This window comes from Takifugu flavidus, chromosome 2, assembly GCF_003711565.1.
Source record: "Takifugu flavidus isolate HTHZ2018 chromosome 2, ASM371156v2, whole genome shotgun sequence".
Taxonomy (NCBI): Eukaryota; Metazoa; Chordata; class Actinopteri; order Tetraodontiformes; family Tetraodontidae; genus Takifugu; species Takifugu flavidus.
In genome coordinates, this window is record NC_079521.1 from 1,842,692 (window position 1) to 1,868,318 (window position 25,627).

General features: G+C 46.2%; 1 protein-coding gene across 1 annotated transcript in view; it reads right to left on the reverse strand.

Moving 5' to 3' along the window:
- The window catches only part of si:ch211-186j3.6 (neural-cadherin), a 168,120-nt gene that overhangs the window by 113,135 nt on the left and 29,358 nt on the right, over positions 1 to 25,627 (reverse strand). The window contains exons 2-4 of the mRNA XM_057025565.1: positions 3,736 to 3,933; positions 2,763 to 2,988; positions 743 to 947 (exon numbers count right to left, since the gene is read on the reverse strand). Of these exons, the coding sequence (XP_056881545.1) occupies positions 743 to 947; positions 2,763 to 2,988; positions 3,736 to 3,933 (629 nt within the window). The remainder of the gene's footprint in view (positions 1 to 742; positions 948 to 2,762; positions 2,989 to 3,735; positions 3,934 to 25,627) is intronic.

Genomic DNA, 25,627 nt, shown 5'->3' on the forward strand with positions numbered 1-25,627 from the left:
AGAAGCATTTAAACTCAATTTTGAGTGGGACTATCCTCAAAATAATGTCCATTATTATGTGGACTTGTGACTAAGCTGATGGCGGCTCAAACGATCCGACTGTAGGTGTGAAATCCTTGGCCAGAGGGCAGGGCCGGACTGAGACTTGGCCAAGGGAAGCATGTGGGTGGAGAAGGGCGCGTATCATTTTCCTGCTAATTCTTTCATTTGCTTGTGTTTCCCAGATCAGAGCAGCTGAGGACAGATGGTTCACCAACATGATTTAACCTGAGGCTGGAATGATGATCTGTGGCAGCCAAACACAGGGCTCTCTCCCACATCCTGACAAAATAGAGTTGTCATTGACAATTCCAGAATACTCCCTGCAGACAGGGGGGGGGGGGGGGGGGGGGACTATCTAGATTGAAGGATTTCAGCGCGGGTTGGCTGTAAATACCAGTGAGGGGACTCCTAATAAGGCCGAGTCTCACCAACGAGTTAGAAATGGCTCCCATTAAGGAAGCCGACACTCATTTTTGCTTCGACATTGAACTATTACCATTTTACCACCTGGAATCAATGAGATACAAATAAAACCCGGCAGCTTTTTTAAATGCTGTAATTCAAATTGAATTCAGCCTGAGGATGTTGGATGTTTTATGACAAATGAAGTTATATATATATTAGGCAGTGCCCTGGGGGGAGGGGCTGGTGTTAAGCGTATGGTTTAATTGCTGAAGGTTATTGACACAAAAGCACAAACCTCTGCTGCGCTGCTCATGCTTTCCAAACCCTCACTGGCTCGCACCAACAGCAAGTAACGGTGCTGGTCGCTCTCGTAGTCGATGGGACGCGTCAGGCTGATTTCTCCCGTCTCTGCCGAGATGGAGAAGAGGCTGCTGGGATTGATGAGGAGACTGTAGCTGATTGGTTTGTTCTGGAAGGACACGACAGGTGTGACCAGGAATCTGTGGAGACGGGGACAGTGGGAAAAGCACAGGCTTGAACTCAACAGACACATGAGTTGGAACAAAACCTCGCGTTACTCATCCAGATTGGTCGATCGATATCTCTGTCCAGGTCAGTCGTACAGTTCAGAGATAACAATGACCGTTCATTTTCCTTGTTGGGGGAGACAACATGTGATGTTCTGGATGATTCTGGGCTCATTTTGCATTTCTTCGGAAGACTCGTCACTAGTGGTACTGTGAGGAAGTGTCTGCAGCCCATAAATGACCCCCGTGCACTGCAGCTCCTTCAAAAATCCCCATCCATGAGCACACGTTTTGCTTTGACACCCAGCAGAGTGTCAAGACGTCAGGCGCCAGGCCAGTAAAGCAGGAAGGGTTGGAGGGGGCCACCCATCAGCAGGACCGCTAGCTGCACCTTTAGGTAATGAGGAACAAGTGGTGGGCTAATGGTGCCTGTGCTCACAGGTCAGCCACGTGTAGCCTCATTAGCATGTAGGAATACACACTACTGCGGGTGTATGACGTGATTCAGCCTGCTGGATGATCTCACCTCTTTGCTTATACAGTATGTATGATGTATGCTACATCTTATGGCTTAATGAGCTAACCTTGTATTGATTGTTTTTGCTTCTTCTCAACACGCCGCAATAGTTTCAACGAGGAAGCCAACGGAATTTTCAGCCAAAGCTGCATCACCACCAGGTCTGTTAGAGTGTTTACAGACAGTCGGGTCACATTTGATGAGAACGATGCTGCCCCATGAAGCTGAGGGAAGTGTCCAAATGTGATTGGGAGGACCACAATTATTATTAATCAGCAAATTAGCGATGGCAGAAACAATAAATGTAGCGTTCCTTGCTGTATTTCAGCACCCTCAACCTTAGACACTGTTTGCTGCTACAGAAAATGAGTTGCACTGCAAACCTCAGCGACTGACCCCCGCTGTAAATTGGATTTTGTTGTGGCCAATAATTTGAACAGGCATGGATGTGGTTGTGAGGCTCCCGTTGTGCAAACGGTCTTAAAGCACAGCCGGGCAGAAGAGCCAAAGACTGAATGCAGAGCAACAGAGTCAACTGCAGGTGAAGAGAAGTCAGACAACCTTCTGGAGGCAAAATAAAGACACGAATATGCTTCAGTAAAAGACGTGCACGCCTGTGCTGTTTGGTTCAGGCTTAAAGATTAGATGCGTAGTTGTGATGACTCGTAAGAGCTTTACTTCTGCAGTCATGGCTGAACAAATCCATCGTTGATTTTGCCAAAAGCAATATAGTTGAACAGGTTAAGAGGAGAAGGGAGTGCACAGTAAAGTTTGGTTGAGTTTTTATTCCTTTATTTTAGTGTCTTATAGGCTATATGGGAAAGATCTGCGTTTATTTTTAATGTGCAAAATAATGTGGGGGAGGTTTAAACTGCACAACCTCTATCCTGACAAGCATGCAGCGATGATGAAGATGAACGTAGACGTGGAGTAAATATGCAAAAGTTTATCGAGGTCCTTCCTTTTTTGGGAGCCGGCAGGCTATCAGGAAGTGATTGAAAGCATTTGATGGGTTCTGCTGTTCACCTCGCACGCAACGAATGAGGAAAAAGGGATGGAAATTGAACGCGTTCTGAGAAAATAGTGCATGTTCCCTACTTGAAAATCAATCTGTTGATGTCAGAGACACGCAAGCAGACCCACATCCAGCTGTGTGCACATGCACAAGGAAGTCATCTCAAACCCATGAAGCCGTCTGCTGGCGGCAGAAAGCCGGTGCTCCCGCGTGCGGATGTGTGAAATTTCAATTCCTGCGTGGTCTGGAAACTCACGGCTGTCCGGCGGGGGTGTTCTCGGCCAGAGCGATGGTGAAGGAGGCGTTGCTGAATTGTGGAGGTCGAGATCCAGCCACCACAGAGAGCACGGCGGGAACGCTGCGGCTGCCCAGTTGGTCCGCAGCCACGACCGTCAGCAGATATTCCCTGTCCTGCTGCAGGGGAAGGCCCGTCGTCCGCACTTGACCGTTCTTCCTGTCTACCTCAAAACGGCCCTCGCCACCTGCAACGAGAACGAGGTTCAACACGACGTAGGCGCCCATTTTACAAAAAAAAGGGGAATTAACGCACCCCTGCCCTTTGATAATGACATCAAAGACAAATAAACGCAAACAAGATATATTTTGTAGCGCGACAAGACAATTCCAAGCTATTTTCAGGAGAAATCAAAGGTGAGCGTGCATCCTGAACCTGTTCTCTTCCTCTGGCCGTTGAGCACGAGGAGAGCGCTCATAGCGTGCTGTGGCCCAGCGTGCACAACAACAGGCCGTGTAAATGCTGCTGCTTTTCATACGCTGTCAAAAGCTTTGTATATGCATGCTGAACATGTGCCAGAAAAGAGATGGATTCGACCGGACAGCCAAATCCACGCTGTTGAGCAGTGACATGCAGAAAGACAGCCAGCGTTGTGTTAAAATTCATGAGCTTATGTAATATAACAGGCTGCAATAAGACTTGAATCCAAAGGACAACGTGGTCGGTGAGGAACTTCAGCAATCTTTCGCTCAAAACTCAAGAATGGACGAATGTGTTGGCGAGGGTGTCGGTGAGAAACCAACATTGGTGCAGATTTACTGTCTAATATTCTTCCGTTTTTCTACATTTGGGCGATTTGCAATGCAAATGATTTTGGATTTTATCAGCCGAATAAACTCGGGTCATTCAAATGTTGTGGTTTATTTGTCGGGAAAACCTTCATCCACCCACTGATCTCACGGTCTGAATGTAGAATGCAGGAGAAAGGACCCACCGTCTGACAGGAAGTACTCCACTTCGCCGTTGTTGCCTTCGTCGCCATCTCTGGCGTGGAGCTTATAGACCAGGGAGCCTGCAGGGGCGTCGGGGGAAACCACGGCCAGGTACGGGGACGGAACCATGACCCATTCGGGGACGTTGTCATTGACGTCCATCACAGTCATCTCCACCCTGACCAGGTACCATTCTGGACCTGAACAGAGATCAGAGACTCAGTGTCATCACATCACCACCGAACAGACGCTTCGGACCCAAACCTTTCCTGTGACGTCAAGCACCAGTGATGTTATTTCTTGTGTAGTTTTTCTGCCCCCCACCCCCCCTTCTGTATTCATATACAGGTATCACCACCTTCAGAGCTGCCTACTGACCTCTGACCCCACTCACCCACTCAACTTGACTCTACTGGCAGCTTAATTTACTTAATATAATGTATTTCTGTAGGTATTCTCTATGATCTATGCCTATTCTCTCCTCTCCTCTCCTCTCCTCTCCTCTCCTCTCCTCTCCTCTCCTCCTTCTCTACCCAGCCCCCCATCAGCAGGAGGGTCCTCTACATGAGCCTGGTCCCGCTCAAGGTTTCTTCCTGTTAAAGGGGAGTTTTTCCTGACACTGTTGCTTGTCTGGGGTCAGGCCCTGGGATTCTGGAAAGCACCTTGAAACAATTGTGATTGTAAAAGATGCTATATAAATAAAGATAGATAGATAGATAGATAGATAGATAGATAGATAGATAGATAGATAGATAGATAGATAGATAGATAGATAGATAGATGGATGGATGGATGGATGGATGGATGGATGGATGGATGGATGATGGATGGATGGTGGTGGATGGATGGATGGATGGATGGATGGATAGAAGATAGATAGATAGATAGATAGATAGATAGATAGATAGAAGATCGATAGATAGATAGATAGATAGATAGATAGATAGATAGATAGATTGATTGGTTGACAGGAGGGCTGCGGTGGACAGGTCACCGTCGTGTTGGGGGGGGGGGTTAAACACACCACTCTCTCGCCTCCCTGTCTCCAGTCAGCCTTATAAGTATATTTTTTTGGCGTGTTAGAGGAAGTCACTGCTGCTGCAAACCTTCGCAACGCCGCCTGTTCAATAGCTAATAACTATTGTGGGAACATCGTAAATAATTCATCTTGAAATCATAGTTGCTGTTACATTCAAATACAGCGTAGAGTTCCTCTTTAATGACATTCTGCACCTTTTTTTGTGGCTGTTTGGGTTCCACTGGCGGAGGTGAAACGTTCAACTTCCTAACAGAGGCTGCGGAGCTCTTTGTTAGTTTATTGTTCATGCGTTACTGAACGGGCTCCCTTTGAGGAGCGTCTATTCGTAATCGATCGCCGTCCCCGTGCTGCACAGCCAGCAACCCAAAAAGCAAACACTTTAATACCAGTTAAAAGGAGCCCGTTTCATGTGAGATCATTTGATTTGAACTCTGCAGAACACAACAGTGTCCAGCTGCACTGACTTCTGCTCCACAATAATCTTCCTCTGTTCAAACGGCAGAAGGCAAACAGCAGAACATGAGCTTTTCTGAGCTTGGAGGAGATCCTCAGTGATATATTTGTGGACTTGTGGTAAACAGGAAATGCTCTGCCCATGTTTGCAGCAGGTACAGAGGGAACAGGGACCTGAGCTGGGTCCATTCTATTCTATATGAATCCCTGCAATTATCCTGGCCCAAGAGCACTAATCTCTGTTACCAACACGCACAATTATTCAGATGAGGAAGACTGTGAATGATGAAAGCAGTGAAGGTGGGTTGCAAGAGGATAGATGGGGGTGGGGGAGCATTTTATGAGTTAAGTGATTACTAGTTGTGGTTGAATATTGCATGAGCGGGATTAAGAGTGAGAATCAGAGGCCGGGGAAATGGTTGTTATAGAAACAGCACAGCGAAAAGTGGAAAATTAAGAGGAGAGAAAGAGGGAATGGAAAAACAATGAGCAAGCAACCGCATAAATCAATGACATTAGAATGGAGGCGAGTGAGGGAATATAAAAGAGAAAAACTGTGAACGGACTTCAAAAGGAAACAGAAGAGGCAAATTAAGCAGCCGCATCACACCAAATCTCCAGCCTCATTCTGGCGGTCGGGAAGATTCACAATTAATTGGCAAAAGGACAATACAGCTGGAGGGGAAGAGGGGAGAATCGGAGATCGTGGGGCTAATACGCGGAGCACTGTTGGATGCACATGCAAACACAGTGTCATGGCTGCGAGCAATCGCGCCCGTGAGCCGCCTCGCCCCGCACACCTGTTGTGCATCAGGACTCCAATGAGCGCTCATCTTAAACCCCAGAGGCACACCTGCTCTCTGCCAGGTCGTTATTCGTTCCCGATGACTTTCCAACGTATTCCTGTTCCTGCCCGGTTCCGACCTTGCCTGTTCCTGACCATTCTGTTTAGCCTGCTCCCCGGTCTCGACCTTGCCTGTTCCTGACCATTCTGTTTAGCCTGCTCCCCGGTCTCGACTTGCCTGTTCCTGACCATTCTTTTAGCCTGCTCCCCGGTCTCGACCTTGCCTGTTCCTGACCATTCTGTTTAGCCTGCTCCCTGGTCTCGACCTTGCCTGTTCCTGACCATTCTGTTTAGCCTGCTCCCCTGTAAACTCTGTCTGCCTTCTGCCCGATCTCGACCTCGCCTGCCCCCGACTATTCTGTTCTGCCCGCTCCCTGGAGAATCCTGTCTGTTGTCTGTGTCCGACAATAAAGCGGTGTTCAGCCAATCTCGTGTGTCACATTTGGGTTCTCATCTGGTGCCTGACACACAGATCATCAGTGGCTGAAACTAAACAACGGTGACATTTTTACATGTGACTCTGACATTTATATCCATCCATCCATCAAGCTTGCAGATGAGCCCCGACCATTCCGAAGAACTGGCTGCATTCCTCCTGTGTTTTATGCGATAAATCATTTTTATATTCATTCCCACATTCTCTGCGTTCTCCCTCGTCCCTTTATGTCCTCGTCCTTTATGGAATCACCTGCACAGCTGACTCCCAACCATAAAGCAGAAGTCAGAGCGAACTTGCAATACGTGGTGATTTTTCAGTGTTCTGATCGGGTTCTTTTCTCACACATCTCCAGTACAAAGTCTCCTGAAGCATTTGTCAGGATCCCAGCTCCTCCCGGCCGCTCACGAGTTGACAGTTACTCTCCTCTTAGTCCATCGACTCCCTCAAATTCAGCTCCAGCTTTGCAGTAAATCTCCTGAAAATGGTTAGAGAAGCGAACACGTGCCCCGATGCCCCAGCAGAGCCTCGGCCATGCTAACCTCTCCTCTTTCTTCTGCTTATCCTGGATCACCGCACTGTGATTGCAAGCAAATCCAGGTGGTCTCTATGCCCCCTCCCCCACCATGCTCCTCCTGGGGGAATTGGAACCCCCCCACATGCCAGATGGATGGATATTCCTTCAGGGTCCACCTTCAGATTCTTTCCAAATGTATGTGTAAGTGCACACCTGCCTTGTTCTTGACACATAATTAAGTAATTCATTACAGTATATATGTTATAACTTGCCCGTATAGTTAAGACACATGTTCGGTTTGAAGTAACTTCCTGTGATGGGACTCCCTCGATGTTTACTACTTCTCTAGAGTCCAGTTTTCAGCTTGTTATGGGGAATAAACTCAAAATAACTTGTCAGCCTGCACTGTATAAACACATAATTGGAAAAATTCTGGTTGCAGCCGCTACGTTCTGATTGCATTCAAAGTGTAGTCAAGGTCGCGGTTTATACAACAGTCCAAATGACGAGTTGTAGGCTTGTCTGGTAAACCTGTCCTTTAAATCCCAATAATATGAAAAGTTCAGGGTGTAATTATCATCCATCGTTCACAAACTACAGGGAAAATAAATAACAGATTTGATTATAACGTGAATAAACTCGCACCTGAGAAAATAAATCATAATGGTTCCATCCTAGAGAGGAATATTAATATCTGTCCAGGGGTCCCTCAGGTCCGGCGGTCTGATGTGTCCACTGTGGAAACGCATCAGTTCTGACCGCACGCTAAGAACCACTTGTGCTTTTTGTTGTTTGAACTTGCGGAAATTCAAAGTGTTTTCACACAGGCAGAATTTAGGGCCCGTTGAATTTGAACCAGAGGTAAACTGAGGCCACGCCGAGACCGGCCTGAAAGGTGGTCTGGGCGGTCTTGGTGTGATTAATTTTCCTTCTTATTTTTGAAACACATAATTGAGCGACGGGAGGAAATCGTACATAAGGACGTGACCAGTGCCGTGACCTTTATCTCTCAGGGGTAAAACAGAACCAGAGGTCTTCCTCTGTGGGGGCATGAAGGTCTCCCAGTGGTGCAGAATTCACACCAGAGTGAAACCCAACATGTGTGAATGTGGCCCATATTAGCTGAATGTTTATACAACGTATCATTTTTCTTTCTTCTGGTGCCATTATTGGGTCCACACCAGTAAGTGTGAAAACAGCCTCTTTTACAGACATTTGCATAATGAATCCTGCAGTTTAATCGTAATAATAAGCACATCAACATCCTGAACTGAAATAGGCAAAAAAAACGCTGCAAACAATCTGCTGATTTCACCATAAGAACAGCATCATTTGGCTAGCAGAAGAGCAACGTATTTCAGTTAGCGTGTTAGCTAAGGATGAGCCTGTCTGCCATATTTGTCGGCTTGCTGGTGCCCTCACAAAAAAAATGCAAGTTGGACCAGCAAAGCCAGTGAGCTAAGACCATGCTGAAGACCCAGCCGCTCCTTTTTAATAAACCACTGACACTTTTTTTCAGACATTATCAGAACAACACTGGCAGCGGGCAGGCGGTTGCAAGCGTGTTACTCTGTGTAGCGACGGCGACGAGGAGCGCGTCCCCTGTCAGAAGATGTGTCCCAGCAAGTGTTCATTGATTTATCGCTGCGCGAGTGCTTCTCGCAGCACTTGGACCAATCTGTCGACATGACAGACAGGTGTTCTTGCAAATCGCTTTTGCTAATTTAAAGTCAAAAAAGGTCCCCACGCTTTTACCACTGAAATAGAAGCATTCGTGACAACAGCATTCCCATTTCCACAGTATAACCACAGATGGGGCACTGGCTTTGGTAGCGCTCCAGGTTCATTACAGCCTCTTTTTACTGCATCATCCATTAAGCAGTCAAGCCGTGAAGACGTTTCGCTGTAACAACAGTGGTGATAAGGGCTGTAAATCCCATCAGAGCAACAGGACTTATTATTTCAGTATTATTTCGAAGTTATGAGGTTGAAGCTGCTCCCTGATCTGACTCTGTGCCGGCCAAGTCCCAGGAAAGTGTTGCAGCAGTTTATGGATCCGTTGCTGCCTGCGACTGCTTCTTCCTGAATTCACATAACGCGAATCACGAAGACGCCACTTGACCTGGAATTCCTCGCAGACCTGACGGCCAAACTGAATGAGCTCCGCAGGGGAAAGACAGCGATGTGGCGCACAAGATTAGTGCTGTCAGCACATTTAAGGTCAAAGTCTATCCCTGGATTTCTCAGTCGGGAAACTCGCACATTTCTCCGTTCCTGTGGAGAGACTTTTACACATTTTTGTCCACCTCAATATTTGCCTGGGACTCTCAGAAACTCATTCCTGCCCGCTGACACCGGCACACTAGTAACTGCAGTAAGTTTCAGGAGGCACTCTCCTCCCTAAATGTTTCCATTCCACACACCACCGACTGTCTTTTCCAAATTAATGCAATCACTCGTGCATAGATTCTTCATTAGAAGGACTATTTTATACAGTCCTCTGTACTGTGGACAACTGGGTCTCCTTATTGGGCTGCAATATCGCAGACGTCCCCATTGTGAGACAGATGAAGGATTATCTTAACTGATTACATTCTATCACTTTTAAACTGTATTGGTTGGTGCTGTTGACCTACAGGGTAAATGGTGCCGCCGTGGATCGAAGCAGGAGAACAGGGAGACCTGTCTGTAGGTAGAGAGTGAGAGAGAGAGAGAGAGAGAGAGAGGCGCAAAGAGAACAGTCGGAAACAGAGAGGAGACGTCGGATATTGGGATTATGACAAGAAGAGTTGCAGAGTCTCCCCAGAAGAGAGAGAGTGCTGGTCTGTGCACGCTTACCGTATTTTCACGACCATAAGGCGCACTGTATCAAAAGGCGCAGTCTCAGTTACGGGTGCTATTTCTGTATTTAAAACATACATAAGGCGCACCATATTATTAGGCGCATGCTGAAACATACAGTAAAAATGACAACAGATTTATTGAACAAAATATTCATTCTTCTGCCACAAAACCATCAAAGTTTTCATCTTCTGTATCTAAATTAAACAGCTGCACTATTTCAATGTCCAACATCCCGAATTCCTCTTTGTCATCATCTGAATCGGACTCACCGACCGGTTCCGGTTCAGCATTGATTTTGTGAAAGCTCTTCCAATACACGAAGACGGTATCATAGCCCATGCCTCTACAATCCACCCGCATATGGTGGCATAACCTGCCCGCCGCTGCCTCATAGTCTTTGTGAAGGAGTGTTCGCCTTCCATCATCCAGCGCTCTGTCCGTGTCCGTGGCAGCCGAGAACCACGGTGAACGACGACTTCTCGTGCCCCGTTGTGCGTATCGCCACCGTGCTGGTCCCTTTTTCTCCACTTTGTGGCTCAAAGGGATGTTAAAAGTCAGAGGGATCTCATCCATGTTGGTGATGTGGCTGGGCGCGGTTATCTTGTCGCGGCAGTAGGTGCGGAAGATGGCCGCCCTCTCATGGTTAGGTTAGGGTTAGGGAAGATGGCCGCCCTCTCCTCTTTAGGGTTAGGGAAGATGGCCGCCCTCTCCTGGTTAGGGTTAGGGTTAGGGAAGATGGCCACCCTCTCCTGGTTAGGGTTAGGGTTAGGAAGATGGCCGCCCTCTCCTCGTTAGGGTTAGGGAAGATGGCCGCCTCTCCTGGTTAGGGTTAGGGTTAGGGAAGATGGCCGCCCTCTCCTGGTTAGGGTTAGGGAAGATGGCCGCCCTCTCCTGGTTAGGGTTAGGGTTAGGGAAGATGGCCGCCCTCTCCTGGTTAGGTTAGGGAAGATGGCCGCCCTCTCCTGGTTAGGATTAGGGAAGATGGCCGCCCTCTCCTGGTTAGGGTTAGGGTTAGGGAGATGGCCGCCCTCTCCTGGTTAGGGTTAGGGAAGATGGCCGCCCTCTCCTGGTTAGGGTTAGGGTTAAGGAAGATGGCCGCCCTCTCCTGGTTAGGGTTAGGGTTAGGGAAGATGGCCGCCCTCTCCTGGTTAGGTTAGGGTTAGGGAAGATGGCAGCCCTCTCCTGGTTAGGGTTAGGGTTAGGGAAGATGGCCGCCCTCTCCTGGTTACGGTTAGGGTTAGGGAAGATGGCCGCCCTCTCCTGGTTACGGTTAGGGTTAGAAAAGATGGCCTCCCTCTCCTGGTTAGGGTTAGGGAAGATGGCTGCCCTCTCCTGGTTATCCGCGGGCAGCCGCTGCGCAACAGTTGTCCTCGCGCGTATGGAGAGATGTCGCCTCCTCATAAAGCGAAAACAAAAAAAATGATTGCTCGATTGCCATTTTCAGCCGCATATTCGATGGCCTGCAGTTTAAAGTAAGCCTTATTAATATGCGCCTCGCTTGACCGGCGCCATTTTAGGGGATCCTTACGCGTAGGTGTGCCGCTAATCGATTGGAGGAGCTTTTACTGTAGTGCACCCACCAAAGGCGCACAGCAGATTTTGGAACTCAGTCCACACACAAGGCGCTCCATATTACAAGGCGCACCGTCGATTTTTGAGAAAATCTCAGTGTTTTAGGTGCGCCTTATAGTCGTGAAAATACGGTATATGGGAGTGTTGGTGCAGACAAAGGGGAGAAGAGGAAATGACGGGCATGTTTGGTATCCAGGATAGGAAGGACGGATGGTAGACTCTGCCGAAAGGAAGGGGACGATTGTGGAAGACTTACTTTCTTCCAGAATGTTCAGGGACACAGGATGACCTGTAAGAGTGGGGACGGAGACCCAAATGGATAAAAAAGGAGTGAGACAAGCAGAGCATGATAGATGTAATGGAGGTAAGGCTGGTGTGGATGGTGTGGACCTGCTCTGGGGAGCTGGATTATCCCTTTTCTCCAACCACCCCCCCAAGTTCACGAGAAAATGCTGAACAGACATTTCTCCTTTGATGGGGACTTTAATTATACCTAAACACAGATGTGTGTCTGCGCAGAGATTTGCAGAAAGAAAGACAATAATAAATAAATGATAAAAACAAGAAAAAAAAAAGAAATACAACCAGAGACAGAAAAGACAGAGGGAAAACAGCACCGAAGGCCAGTTAATTAACTGCGCTCTGTGAGGATTACTAAAGACTGCTGGACCCTCACTGGTAACTCTTCCATCCATAATCTCTTTAAAAGGAAGACTGCTGCAGGCTCGGTGACTTTGTCCACATTTTTACATAGTAATGCCAATTAAATCAAGAGATGAGACAGTGAAAAAGATGGAGAGAGAATTAAGCTTCAGGTCTTACACTAATTGCGAATGATACAAAAGGTTAGCCAGTCATTTCACTGTTCACTCTTCCAGCACGCTTGCTCATAATTGAAAACATTCACGCCGCCAATATTGTTTACTAAATGCAATGTTGCTTCATACTTCACGTGGAAATGTTACTCCATGAAAAATCCCTTAAACGAACACAAGGGAACATGGACGCGTGATCTATAGGTGAGAACGTATGAGAGCATATGAGAACTCATTCGTTCCCTAGATGACCTCACACATGGCTCAATATGCCCCCCCCCCCCCCACACACACACACACACACACAACTCACTGTCGTCCGGTCCTCACAAGTGCATAATTGAGACGCACGGTTGCGCAACATTAGGTGCACGGTGAGCACCGTTACGTGCGAGGCAAAGGCAACAGCAGCTGTACTCTGACACCACACACGCTTTGTTCCGGCCCCACGTGCACGTGAAAATCTTGCTCAGGGCCCCCGTTTGGCCCCGCTGAGAACAGCCTTCTGCTGGTAGATTTAGACGACAGACAAGACGTGAGCTAACGTAGAAACACATTTTCTGCGCAGCAAATAAGCCGAAATGATTCTTATTACTTATTGTTCTCATATTATTCACTTAAAATTTATCACCAGTAATAAAAAAGGACAAATGTTATTGTCTCCCTGTGGATGTAAGACTTTAAGTGTCTTTAAAAAAGCCCACTATATAATCTGATTTATATTTTAGAGCAATTATAAAACAATAAAAAACCCTCATCTTGAGTCAAACTTTCTTTTCTAAATCCTCAATGGTGATTCAAATAAAATGTGCAAATATGGAAATAAGTCACGAAGCCATCGAGTTTTAAAGAGGTCCGTTTCGCTGCGGCTTTTGGAGTATTTTAGACTGGAGTTGCGTTTGGAACGAGGGGTGAGTCTGAGCTGCAGATGTTTGGATGGAGGGAGGTCCACAGGGTTGGAACACATATGGAAAATACTCAACTCGCCCACGGTGCAGCAGGCTCTGCTGGGGGGAAGGATTTTTTTTTTATTTATTAGTGTTTTTTTTTTGCAATCGGTAGAAAAAATAAAGCAGGATTCCAGCCTCTGACTACAAACTGTGTTCGTGCTGCAATGCTGCGACACTCGAAGTGACAATTTAGCCGGAGAGAGCTAAAGTTTCCGTCAACAGATCGAGCTGGCTTAAGTCCTGTAAGACAATTATTTGTCAATCCCTTCTTAAGATTACTGTACTTACAGGTACCAGGTATTGTTTACAGCCTCTGCTCTGCTGCTCTGGTTCAAAGGTATTAATCTTCATCCCCTGTGACACAAAAGCACTTCTGAAAGACATCGTGTCCTCTAGTTAAAAAGCCACTAACTACTGAATCCCTTAATCAACTGAGAACATCATGACTCGGGTCAGCATGTGTGAGTCGGTCTGTTCGACACAATTTACAGTCCAGCCTGATGATATCTGCTCCACTAAGTCCCACCGCTGTTCACTGGGATTCAGACTGCGACCTTTTTCCCTCCTTCAGCTTCGCCTCCAGACTCTATGCATGGCAACGATGGCTGTTTTTTTTTTTTGCCTTCTTTTTCCTGCAAAAAGCAGCAGCCAGAGAGCTCAGAGGGAGTCTGACGGATGCAGCTGAGGCCGGTTTCTGCATCTGTGAGCCTCACGATGTTGCTAAGAGCAAAAAAAGACAGTCGACAGTCTTAAAATCTCAGTCTTCTGGACATTTATTTAAATATAGACAGAGAGAGACACACAGATAAGCGGGGAGAGTTACAGTAGCACATAGCTACATAGCAAGTGTGACAACTAATAATATATAGGTTCTATATCCATATGCAGCTTAGCACATAGCCCTGCAGTAAATCACTGAAAACACAGCAGTGTAAAATAATGATGTGAACCAGAAGAAAGCCCCAGATGAATGCACAATGCTGAGGATGAGTATTTTTTTTAATATTCTTAAAAGTCTCAACCAGGAACCCTTAAGTGTAACTTCTCCAACTGTCTTATTATGTCTTGCATCCCTTTATTCTTATTTCCTCATTTATTTTCTGCAGGGCACTTGTTTGAAAGCTACGTGCATCCTCACTCCAGCGGTTTAATATCACAGAAGGACAGAAGCTGCATTTCATGCTGTGATGACAGCAGCAGCGTTGCTGTCTGTTTGTGCTTCGGCTCCACGACAGGAAGTGGCCCATTCGCCCGGAGCTAACGGATGAAGTGGTTCAGGAATGCTGCCGCCGCTTGTGCGGTGATGTTGGGATGGTGACGGTGGGTGAAGGAAGCTGAGCGGATACAATCTGTGAGACGTTTCCACCTACAAACACGTTCAAACATGTTTTACAGCCCAAAAATCCAAGAAGAAAATGTCACGACTGTCTGGTACCGCCGACCTGACCTTCAGCACTCGATGTAGGAAACATTTCACTGTCTTGCAAAACTCATGTTGTGTTGAGATCACTTTCAGAAATATGTCTAAAATGGATGGATGAGTGGGAGGGTGGGTGGTGGATGGATGGATGGATGGATGGATGATGGATGATGGATGGATGGGTGGTGGATGGATGGATGAGTGGGAGGTGGTGGTGGATGGATGGATGGATGGATGGATGGATGGATGGATGGATGGATGGTGATGGGGGGTGGATGGATGGATGAGTGGGGGGGGTGGTGGATGGATGGATGGATGGATGGATGGGTGGTGGATGGATGGATGAGTGGGAGGGTGGGTGGTGGATGGATGGATGGATGGAGGATGGATGGATGGATGGATGGATGGATGGATGGTGGTGATGGATGGGAGTGGGAGGGTGGGTGGTGGATGGATGGATGGATGGATGGATGGATGGATGGATGGATGGATGGACGGATGGATGGATGGATGGATGGATGGGTGGTGGATGGATGGATGAGTGAGGGGAGGGTGGGTGTGGTGGATGGATGGATGGATGGATGATGGATGGATGGATGGATGGATGGATGGATGGGTGGTGGATGGATGGATGGAGTGGGGAGGGTGGGGGTGGATGGATGGATGGATGGATGCATGGATGGATGAGTGGGAGGGTGGGTGGTGGATGGATGGATGGTGGATGGATGGATGAGTCAGAGGGTGGGTGGGGATGGATGGATGGATGAGTGGGAGGGTGGATGGATGGATGAGTGGGAGGATGGGTGGTGGATGGATGGTGATGGATGGGTGGTGGATGGATGATGATGGTGGAGGGTGGGTGGTGGATGATGGATGGATGGATGATGGATGGGTGGTGGATGGAGGATGGATGGATGGATGGATGGATGGATGGATGGATGGATGGATGGATGGATGGATGATGATGGATGCATCCATGGATGGATGGATGCATGGATAGGTGGGAGGGTGGGTGGTGGATGGATGGATGGATGATGGATGAGTGAATGGATGGATGGATGGATGGATGATCGATGGACGGTATAGTTTTCAGTTTATTTCTATTATCCACAGAAGGTCAGTGAGAGCCATCATCCCAGAGATCCCAGTCAGTCGAACTGGTCCATCATCCCAGAGATCCCAGTCAGTCGAACTGGTCCATCATCCCAGAGATCCCAGTCAGCCGAACTGGTCCATTCTACAGCCATATATTATTGACAATGGAATTTAATTGTTTCAGCCTTTGCTTGCAAGCAGCAGAGAGATAGTTTGTGTGTGTGTGTGTGTGTGTGTATGTGTGTGTGTGTGTGTGTGTGTGTGTGTGTGTGTGTGTATGTGTGTGTGTGACTCCTGCGTTGACCCTTCAGGCTGGTTTGAATTTTCTTTCTTTCGTGGAAAAATAAACGCAGAGTTCTAAAGAAAAAAGGCGAAACGCCAGAAAGATCCAACAGAGAGTAAATTATGTTTTTCTGTGTGCACATAGTTGAGAAATATGTTGTGTTGCCTTGTTATAACACAAAAGATAAATAGAAACCAGAAATAATCTCTTTTTTTGTTCTCTGGGTGAAAGAAAATGTTGCGACTTCTCTCGATGCTAACAAACAGAGCGGCGCGAACAAGATAACTGGATTATTAATTGGATTATTAACTGGATTATTAACAGGCAACAGTGGATGAGGAGTGGAGGATATAATGGAACAGCAAATAAAAATGAAAAAATCACATTAGAGTTACAAATGAACTGTTTTTGGTTGCTCATCTCTGTTTAAAATGAGAAGTTTAGCTATCGTTTTTGGTCAAATGTTCAGCTTTTCCCAAAAAGCCGAACTGTAAAACCTCAAAGCAGCCTCAAAGAGTTTGATTGAAGTGCTAAATGCTGTACTGTTGTAACTCTTTTAGTTTTTTTCAGCTTTAAACTATTAAAAAAATGTTGAGGTCCTGATCCTCTGTGACTATACATGAATTATGGCCTTTCAATAACATCATAGTTTGTCTCGGTTTTTAATCAGCATCACAAATATGCAGATAAAAACTAATCGGGAGGAACTGTTACATGTTATAAATGTAATATTAGCATAAAGCTAAAAGTGACATCATGCAGAAGGTAGCAGTTCAGAGGTTGATGTGTGGTCTTTTACAGCCTCCAGTCTCCTTGGTCTGAAGCCACCTGCTTGGTTCAGCTGGATTTGGGGATATTCCTCCTTTCTAACCAGCAGATCCTCTCAAGTTAAATCAGTTCCATTTTGGTTCACCTCAAATCCGACCAGTCTCCCGTCTCAGCTTCTGAACCCCTGCTTGACTGTTGTCAGGCTGTACTGGGAGGGTGAGCACCACCTTTTCCCTCTGCTGAGGTTGGTGGGCCAGTCATCTCTGGGAAAAGTCCTGGTTCTTCCAAACTTATTGCATTTCAGAAAGATGGAGGCCTCTGTGTTCTGGGGAACCTTCAGGGCAGCAGAAGTTATTTTTCTTGCCCAGGTCTGTGCCTCCATACAATTGTGTCTCTGAGCTCTGGAGACGGTCCTTTTGACCTCATGGCTTCCCACTCTGATATGCACTGTCAGCTGTGACACATCTCACAGAAGATCAAGAGGAATGAAGGTCCCCCACAGCTAAAATCCTCGTCACAGCCAAGGCTGCGCTGTAGCTGAACAATGCTAATCTGGGCAGTTTGTGTAACCAGGACACTGCTGATGTAAAACACACATAATCTGATATACATGATAAAAGATGTAGTTCACAGCATATTAAACCCACCCACTAAAATATTGAAAATAAAGTGTGCGGAGGGACTTGCAAACCAAAAACTTCCACTCTGCTTCCGTCTTACAGGAAGGAATCCTCTGTGGAGATTAATTTCATTTACAAAAGTGTGAACTTGTGTTAAATTAAGCGGTATATGGGTGTCAGTTTTAAGTCCCTGTAGGAGAGGAACCTTTTCTTCACTGACAATGGACTCGTTTCTTCCACGATTGATCTGCTATCAACAGTCAGTGACTCGGTCTTATTGTCATCTTGGCGAACCTCAAAGTGGATTAATCAGACTTGAGGCCACTTGATTGGTTTAACTTGTTGTGATCCAAGATTGACCACCTTTTAGAGGTGAAACCCACTTAACCCCCGGCTTGCCGGCAAAAGCAGCCTTGAGCCGCTCTGATGAGGCAGCTGGTGTCGACTTGGCTAGTTCTCCTCTGAAGAACGCTCCATTTTTTAAAACTAACTTTTTGGGTCCGACTGCCTCCAGCTTTGACATCATCGCCAAGATCTCTGGGGAGAGGAGACGCGCTGTGTCACGGCATCAGCGTCACTCAAACGATGATTGATTTATTAGAAACATCATCTCCAACCATGTCAGTCGGCCTGTCTGCCTCTCCATCTGTACGCTTTGGAGCGATATCTTGTTTGCATCTCAGTCATCTGAGCAGAGTGATGTGAAATGGCAAGTTGTCAGAGTGCCAATCTGCTGTGGGCGAGAAGTGTTTGTCATTCCGGAGGAATATTTGTGTGTGTGTGTGTGTGTGTGTGTGTGTGTGTGTGTGTGTGTGTGTGTGTGTGTGTGGTGTGTGTGTGTGTGTGTGCTCGTGCATCATCGTGTTGTTTTGCTGTTCTGCAGGCAAGGCAGCGTTAGTTGACTTTACTGTATATGAATGTGTAGCTATTCAAGGACAATAGTTTATTTGGAGCCGTCTCATTTAAAGCCGCCGGCATTCAAAAGCACAAAGCTTAACGATTAAGAGTTAATTAAGAGTTTCTGTTAAATAGAAGGAAACTATTTTAATGCTTACTTAATAAATATCCATATATTTTGTATCTGGGAAAGAGAACCAGGATCAATGACTATTGAGGGGACTCACACTATATCAGTTAGTTCCTGTTTTAGTGACCTTAGAAGCCGACGCAGCTCATGACCATAGGTGAGGGGAGGAACGAAGATCCACCGGTAAATCAAGAGCTTCGCCTTTTGGCTCAGCTCTCTATTCACCACTACGGACCGGTGCAATAACACGACTCATTTATCAATAACCTACACCATAAACTCTCTTTGGGATGAATCACACAGAAGTTGAAGACAAAAATCTAAAATCACCTGTCAATTCCAAAAAAAGAGATGCCAAAACTATACAGTAGATGCTGTGTGTGTACAAGTAAAACAGGATAGTGTCTAATTGGGTGAATTCTGAAACATTTTAAGTTGTTCATTGTCATTTCGGTGTGTCCACAGATGGGCGAGAGGATTTCGCCTTTTACTTTTACAGCCACAGTTGCTGTAGACACACAGATCAGCAGGTGGTCCGAGGTTCGCCTGCTGTAGGACTCAGTGATTTCAGGAAAAGACAGAAATGGCTGATCATTTCCAGGGCTGAGCGTGGATCAGTAGTCCTGCAGCTCTGCATCACAGCTCAGTGAGACTTTGCAAGTGTCACTAGGACAAATAAAAACCTGAAAAATATGTATAGAAATCAGTTTTGTGTGTATTTTGGCTTCACTGTTATATCAAAATAAGGACAGTCAGGTCTAAGAAGGAATATTTAAACAAAAAGGTCACTTTTTAAAGCTAGTAAAAGCTCATTTATTATGAAAACATATGTATGAGAGATGGAGATGCAGAGTTGTGCGTCTTCTCATGATCTTTGGTCTCATCTTTCCCTTCAGAGGTCCCTATAATACTTCATGTCCTCTCTATCCACATCTTAGGACCTCTATAGGTCCGACCTCAGCGTCCTTCTACCAACATATTTCCTGTCCCTCCTCTGGACATGTCCAAACTCCGCCCACTTTGGCTTCATGGCCAATGTGCTACGCCTCTAATGTTCTCCTTCTTGATTCTAGCCATCCTAATGAAGATGATGTGATTTTATATCCATTAAAAATGAGCAAGAAGATGAAACAGGCAGCAGAACACATCCAGAGGAAGAACTGTGTGACGATTTACAACAGCTGTGGAGAATAAAAGTTTGGAGGAGGATGAGCTTTCACACAACTATGGAATATTAAACCATCCATCTTTGTCCACCATATCGCCACCTTTCTTCCCCTCAGGTGGACAAAAAGACATGGTGAGTGTGTGTTTGTGTGTGATATGATTAAAAGATGTGCATTTGCATTTGGCAGGCGGGTAATGAAAGCAGGAGACACATCACCATTTCCTCCCGCTGCATAAAAAAAACAAAGTTTTCCCACCTAAAACTGCCTCCAGTGTTGTGCTGATCAGTCCTGTCCATCATTCCTTCTTTTGGAGGCTTCAAACTGCACATTAACAAACAAGAAGTGCCGTAACGGCACATAATCCTGCTCATCAGTCACGGGCAGCAGCTGTCAGCACGGCGCACAAACACGCACCTGCACGTTTGCGTGTAATAGAAAGCAACGTCCACTGGGATCGCTCCGTTGATTTACTGAAAAGCAAAAACACTGCAAGCTCCGTGGTTTTTGGGAGGAGGAAAACAGTTAACCCTCATCACACACTGACACTGACGACGATTCCACCGAGACTGGAAACAGTTTCCTTTTTCTGGCCTTTCGGGTGTGATGACTCGGGGAAAATGTGCAGGGGCGACTACACATCAGGGGGAGGAGCTTCAGGAGGGTTTCAATATAAAATCTGACAGCAGGGTCATCGGTTCCTCGGGCCTCTTGTGTTGACCCCGTCCTGCCTCCCCCGTCCCTGTGGCTGGTGGCTGGTCCACGTCTCCCCCGAGCTGCTCCTCCCCTCAGAAGGAGCAGCATCCGACCATCCCTCTGTGCCAGACTGCAGCGTTCACCTCCATTCATTCTCAGAGTACATTTCTCAGGCTGTTTTATACTTAATCCAATAAATAAGGAAAAGGACAAAACATCTCACTTAAATGTGCAAATGAAAAGATGTTTAATAAAACTTTTGCCATGACAGCCATTTAAAAAGTTACTAATAGTGCTTTTCTAGGGTTGTTATGTTCAGTGGCATTTTTAATGAGGCAACACTTGCTTCATTAAAAATGACATTTTGAGTGCAGATTATGGGGAAATTAGATGTTAAGACCACTCTTCCCACTAATCTGCTGTGGGGCTGCAAATAGGCTCTTAATTGAGCTGTTGATTCACTGCAGGTGAATCAGGTTATGTCACCAGTGTGTCATAAATGTATTTATTTCCGTTGCTTCACTGCGTCGGGTAAAAGAAGGAGAATCCGTTATTAATCCCTCAATGACTGCTGTTCTGTGTTAAAACCCACGATGACAGCACCTGATCTGCAGCACTGACACGTGAAAGAGGAGTCATCTGACTGAAGGAGGAGATTTATTTCACAAATAACCACAGACGACGCCGCCTTAACTGCTGTAAACACCCTTACATCTGCGTCCTCCATGAACAAGGACATGAGAAATCATCTTTTAAACCCTAAAGCAAACCTAAAGGCACGTGTGCATGTATGCAGAAGGCTAATGCAGCAGGGAGGGTTTTAGATGTGATAACGTATAATCAGACCACCCACGTAACGATGAGCCGGCTGTTTTTGTCCTGATTTTCCCTCTTTCTGACCAGGGACGGCAAAGGTCCGATCCTCTTCTGTCTTATGAGACGGAATTATAAATGTATCCGATATTCCGAGGTGTGTTAAGTTGGAAATTGTCCCGATAATCGGCTCCAAAAACGGTCACGGCCAACAATCGTAAATATTAAACTTGTTCAATATTCACGACCACGTGTGTGGAAAAAGCCGTCGACTCCCGAGTCCATGAATTCTGATGTGGAGGGAATGCAGCCAATCACGAAGTCAGCTGAGTCAGGAAGAAGGAAGCAGGCATAAATAAAACGGGACCCTGCCTCCAGGATTTTCTCCAGTTCTTTATCCTATTTTAGTTTCCCTTTTCTCATACATCTTCTTCCACGTTGCATCTTCTCCAGGATTTCTGGTAGATCACGAGTGACCGCGCGCTATTTCTGGCTTGGATGACGATTCTAGATCGGCGGTGGGACGGAATCTCCACGTGTGTGTGCTGAGATCGGAGCACCACACACACAGTAGCATCAAAACCGGTCAATGCCTGATTTTTAATCCTACTGTGGGGGGCCTCTAACAGATAAACACATCTCTTTTATTGATCCTAATCCTGATGTGCGTAGCCCTCCTAACTCTGCGTGTGGCTTTCTTTGTGCCCAACATCAACAGCTCCATCCCCTACGGCTGCATGCTAACGTATAACATGACAGTACATAAAAGCAGTAATTGGTTGATGGGGGTTTGTCCAATTTCAGAGCAGAAATAACGCTGAACAAATTCTAGAGTCATGATTGATAGTGTCTTTGAAAGCACAGTGTAATTAAATAGAAACTCATTGGGTAATGCGTTTACATAAAGTAATATTTGATTTGGTTTTAACCTTACTCAGACAGGTGCATTTAAAAGGCCGAGGCGGTCGTTAAATGGGCCAAAGGAGAGCTCAGTAAATTTTTGGTTTCATTGTGGGTGTCAGGTGAACGCTCCCACAGCCGGGCCTGTGCAGTTTTTAAGGTTGTGGAGCAGAAACATTAACTTTTATCACAAATGTCACCTTTGGTGATACAGTTAATATCTTGGAAGACTCTATCTGATGTTGTGATGTTAGAGGAGCTGTCGCCTACTTTAAGTGACTGATATAAATTCATAAATAGAGGACGTGGTAATACGATCAGAACTCTCATAATCACAGAGGAGCAAAGCAGCATGAATTAAGTACCGTTCTGCCTTTAATGTAAATTAATGCAAATGCAAAAAGTTAAAATACCTCCATTAAGACAAAGTGTGAGTTTGAAGAGGCTTCACAGTGAGATTGCGGTGCATGCCTGTTCCCTCCCTGTAATTGCTCACACCCCCACCGGTCCCAGCCTCCCCAGCAGCCAGGCTCTTACTGTGGTAACATCGACCCAGATAAGTGTGAGTGAAGACTATTGTTCAGAACAGCAGCCTGTGTAATTTCTCCATTAGTCTCAATCAAGGCAGCAGCAGCCTTCGGGCGTCAGGACAGTGTCAGTGTGTAAATGCACTGTACCAGTGTCTGGGGCAGAGTAATAGCAGCCCCCGCCACCACCACCACCACCCCCACCACCACCACCACCATCCTCAGGCCTGAGAGCTTCGGGGAAAAAGATGAAAAGAAAGCAGACAAGGAATTGGACTCAGGAAGGAAGGAAAAGAAAGTGGAGTAGCGAGGGAAGAGCACACGGGAGAAAAAAAAGAACAGAAACGTGGAGAGTTACCAAGTAAGATGGCAGCAGGAACACGGGAGGGTGGGTTTGAGACTGGGAGGGGGGCAGATTGTGAAATGGAGCACCTTAAAACCATTATGTTTACACAGTGGTCTCAGAATATAGTTTTCCACACAGGCAGCACTGAGGATGGCTGCAAGGCTTTAAGCATCTTAGCGCTGCAGGATTGTGCATCTCCTATTGCTCAGCAGCCTTAATCTGTTATAGCCGTCTGCTTATAACCTCTCCTCACACATGCATAAACACACAACATTCCCCTCTGGCTAAGTATGGAGGTGCCATGGGAAATTCAGACAGATTGCGTACAGCTAACGTACACACTTGAAGACACACACACACATGCACGCATGTACTAACTAACAATCAGGCGGGCGGCGAGCGCGGATGGACCGGGCTTATGCGACCTTCGGGGATTTAGTCGCTCTCTGGTTGTATTGCAGCTTCCAGCAGGGATTTGATTTAATAACAGGATTTGTGAGCTGGGGAATACAAAAAGAGTGGGAGGAAGGCGGGAAGAAGTGAAGGAGGAGGAGGAGGTAGGGAACTAAAATGACACAAAAAAGGATTAGGAGGATAAAGGATGGGGAAGATGAAGATGCAGGACTGCTGATATTAAGCAGACACATTACCAGTTAATTGTCTCTCACAACAGAATTGAATCAGGGACCGTTTCCTGACGTGATCTTTGATGACTCTGGTATTAACTCTGCACACGAGAACCTTCGCTGTCATCAGATGAGGAAACCATCTGTTTTGTCGGGAAGGGGGGGGGGGGGGGTCCGTTAAATCTCTGGAAAGGGAAAGAAATGCTTGACCAGAAGGGTGTATTTTAAGGCCGCGATCAGCAGGAGGTTTAGACAGCATGTCATTTCATCTTCTCCAGCAATCATTGTTCTTAACTCAGCAACATACTCTCGCCTCCGGCCGGGGGCATGTGGACAAGAACAAATTAAATTCTAATCTCCAAAATTACTGACACACTCCCCCACACTCCCTCGGTCCCTCTGCAGCACAGACAGAAGCAGGAAAGTAAATAAGAAAAATGTATTTTGCAAAGCCCGATGTTTGGACATGATCCTCTCTCAGGATGATTTTCAAGCATCGATCAAAGTCGTTCTCAGAAAATGTGCTTGAATTAGATCAGGACAAGGTTGGAGTATTTTAAAATTAAATCCACTGTCAAATCTGTTGGATGCACTGGGCCATACGTGTCAAAACTTCCGTTGGAGCGTGAATCATATTAACCGAATCCATTATGCGATCATCAAGGATAGTAAAGCAGATAAACGGCTGTTTAAAAAGAAAAAAAAAAAAATTTCATTAGTGAGAAAACGAGAACGAGCCACAGGGTCGTCCAGGCCATGGTTGAAGTAGGAGAGGTTGTGGTGCGGTTTGCATTTGCACACTTGATTGTGAGTTTTAATAATTACTGCATCTGCATAACCATCAAAACGGCTTTTAGTGGGTGCCGAGTCCTCAGTAGGCGCTTTAAAATGCATTTATCAAGTTTCAGCAAAGGAAATCCACATATATTCTAACTGAAACACAGACTCTATATAAGCTTAGATGTATGCATGTTGTGAATGTATGGAATAGAGATGGATGTTCAACCTTTAAAAGAGAACCTTGGCCTTTTTAATCTGCAGATTGGGCCTCTGCTTTTATTGTCTGTTGCACAAAGGAAGAGAAGCTGAGTGGTTATGAAGTTGAAATGAGCTGAGAGAAACGGCGGACGGCCCCTTTGTTTCATCCAGCGTCGGTCTTTATGTCTCATCTCCCCTGAAAGGCGGCGTCCTCTCGCCCTGCTTTCTCTTAAAGTGCAATGGATTTGCTTTGATTCCGACAGGAAAATTCATCCGCGGTTCCTCGGCAGTGACAGCTTTTAAAGTGTTGACGTTAGCATTAATCACTTCTTTTAAGAAAGAACAAAGAAACACTGACTTGTGTGTTTTGCCAACACTTATTTATGTATATGAACTTGAACGTGTGACTGTGGCTCTGTTGCCTTTAGGTCCTTTCAGCCTGTATTCTCGTCTTCTGTTTTCTACCTTTACCTTTACCTCCCTCGTGTGTTTCCTTTGTGCCCTGGAGAAAGAGCTGACCCTCACACCCTGACGCACTTATCCTGTTTTCATGACAATGCTTCGGTATTCACAATACACAGATTTCATCTCTCAAATTCTGCAGCACCTTCTGAATCATGGAGTCTATCCCGCGGCTCGCCTCTCCATTACTGGGTGCACGCACTTTCACTCACACTAAGGCACAATTCAGGGTCTCCAATCAGGTCAATATGACTATTTTTTTGGAAACTCTACCCAAGAGCCTCAGATGCAGAGGAGGGAATAAAGGGGAGGATCAGAATTAATAATGTCACACGTCTGGAGGACGATCAGCTAGCAGCCAGTGTTGGGTGGGAGGATCCAGCCATGTAGACTCAGACGTACTCCAGATTCCTGTCATCCTCTCCGATCTCTTAACTTAACATAACTTAACAAAACCATCACCGTGTGGAAAGCATCCACCACACCTGCAGCGGAGAACAGGCCATCCTGCGGGATGACTAACGTGACACACGCCTGTGGAGACGGCATTCCCGGTCCCCACCAGCATAGCCAGATCCTCAGTGTCCGAAAGCATCAATTTTCCCGATGGCTTTCCATCTGTTCACTAGTGTTCCGAGCTCCCCCACCTTGGTGCCAGTTGAGTAATACATATACCATATATACATATATTTTAAAT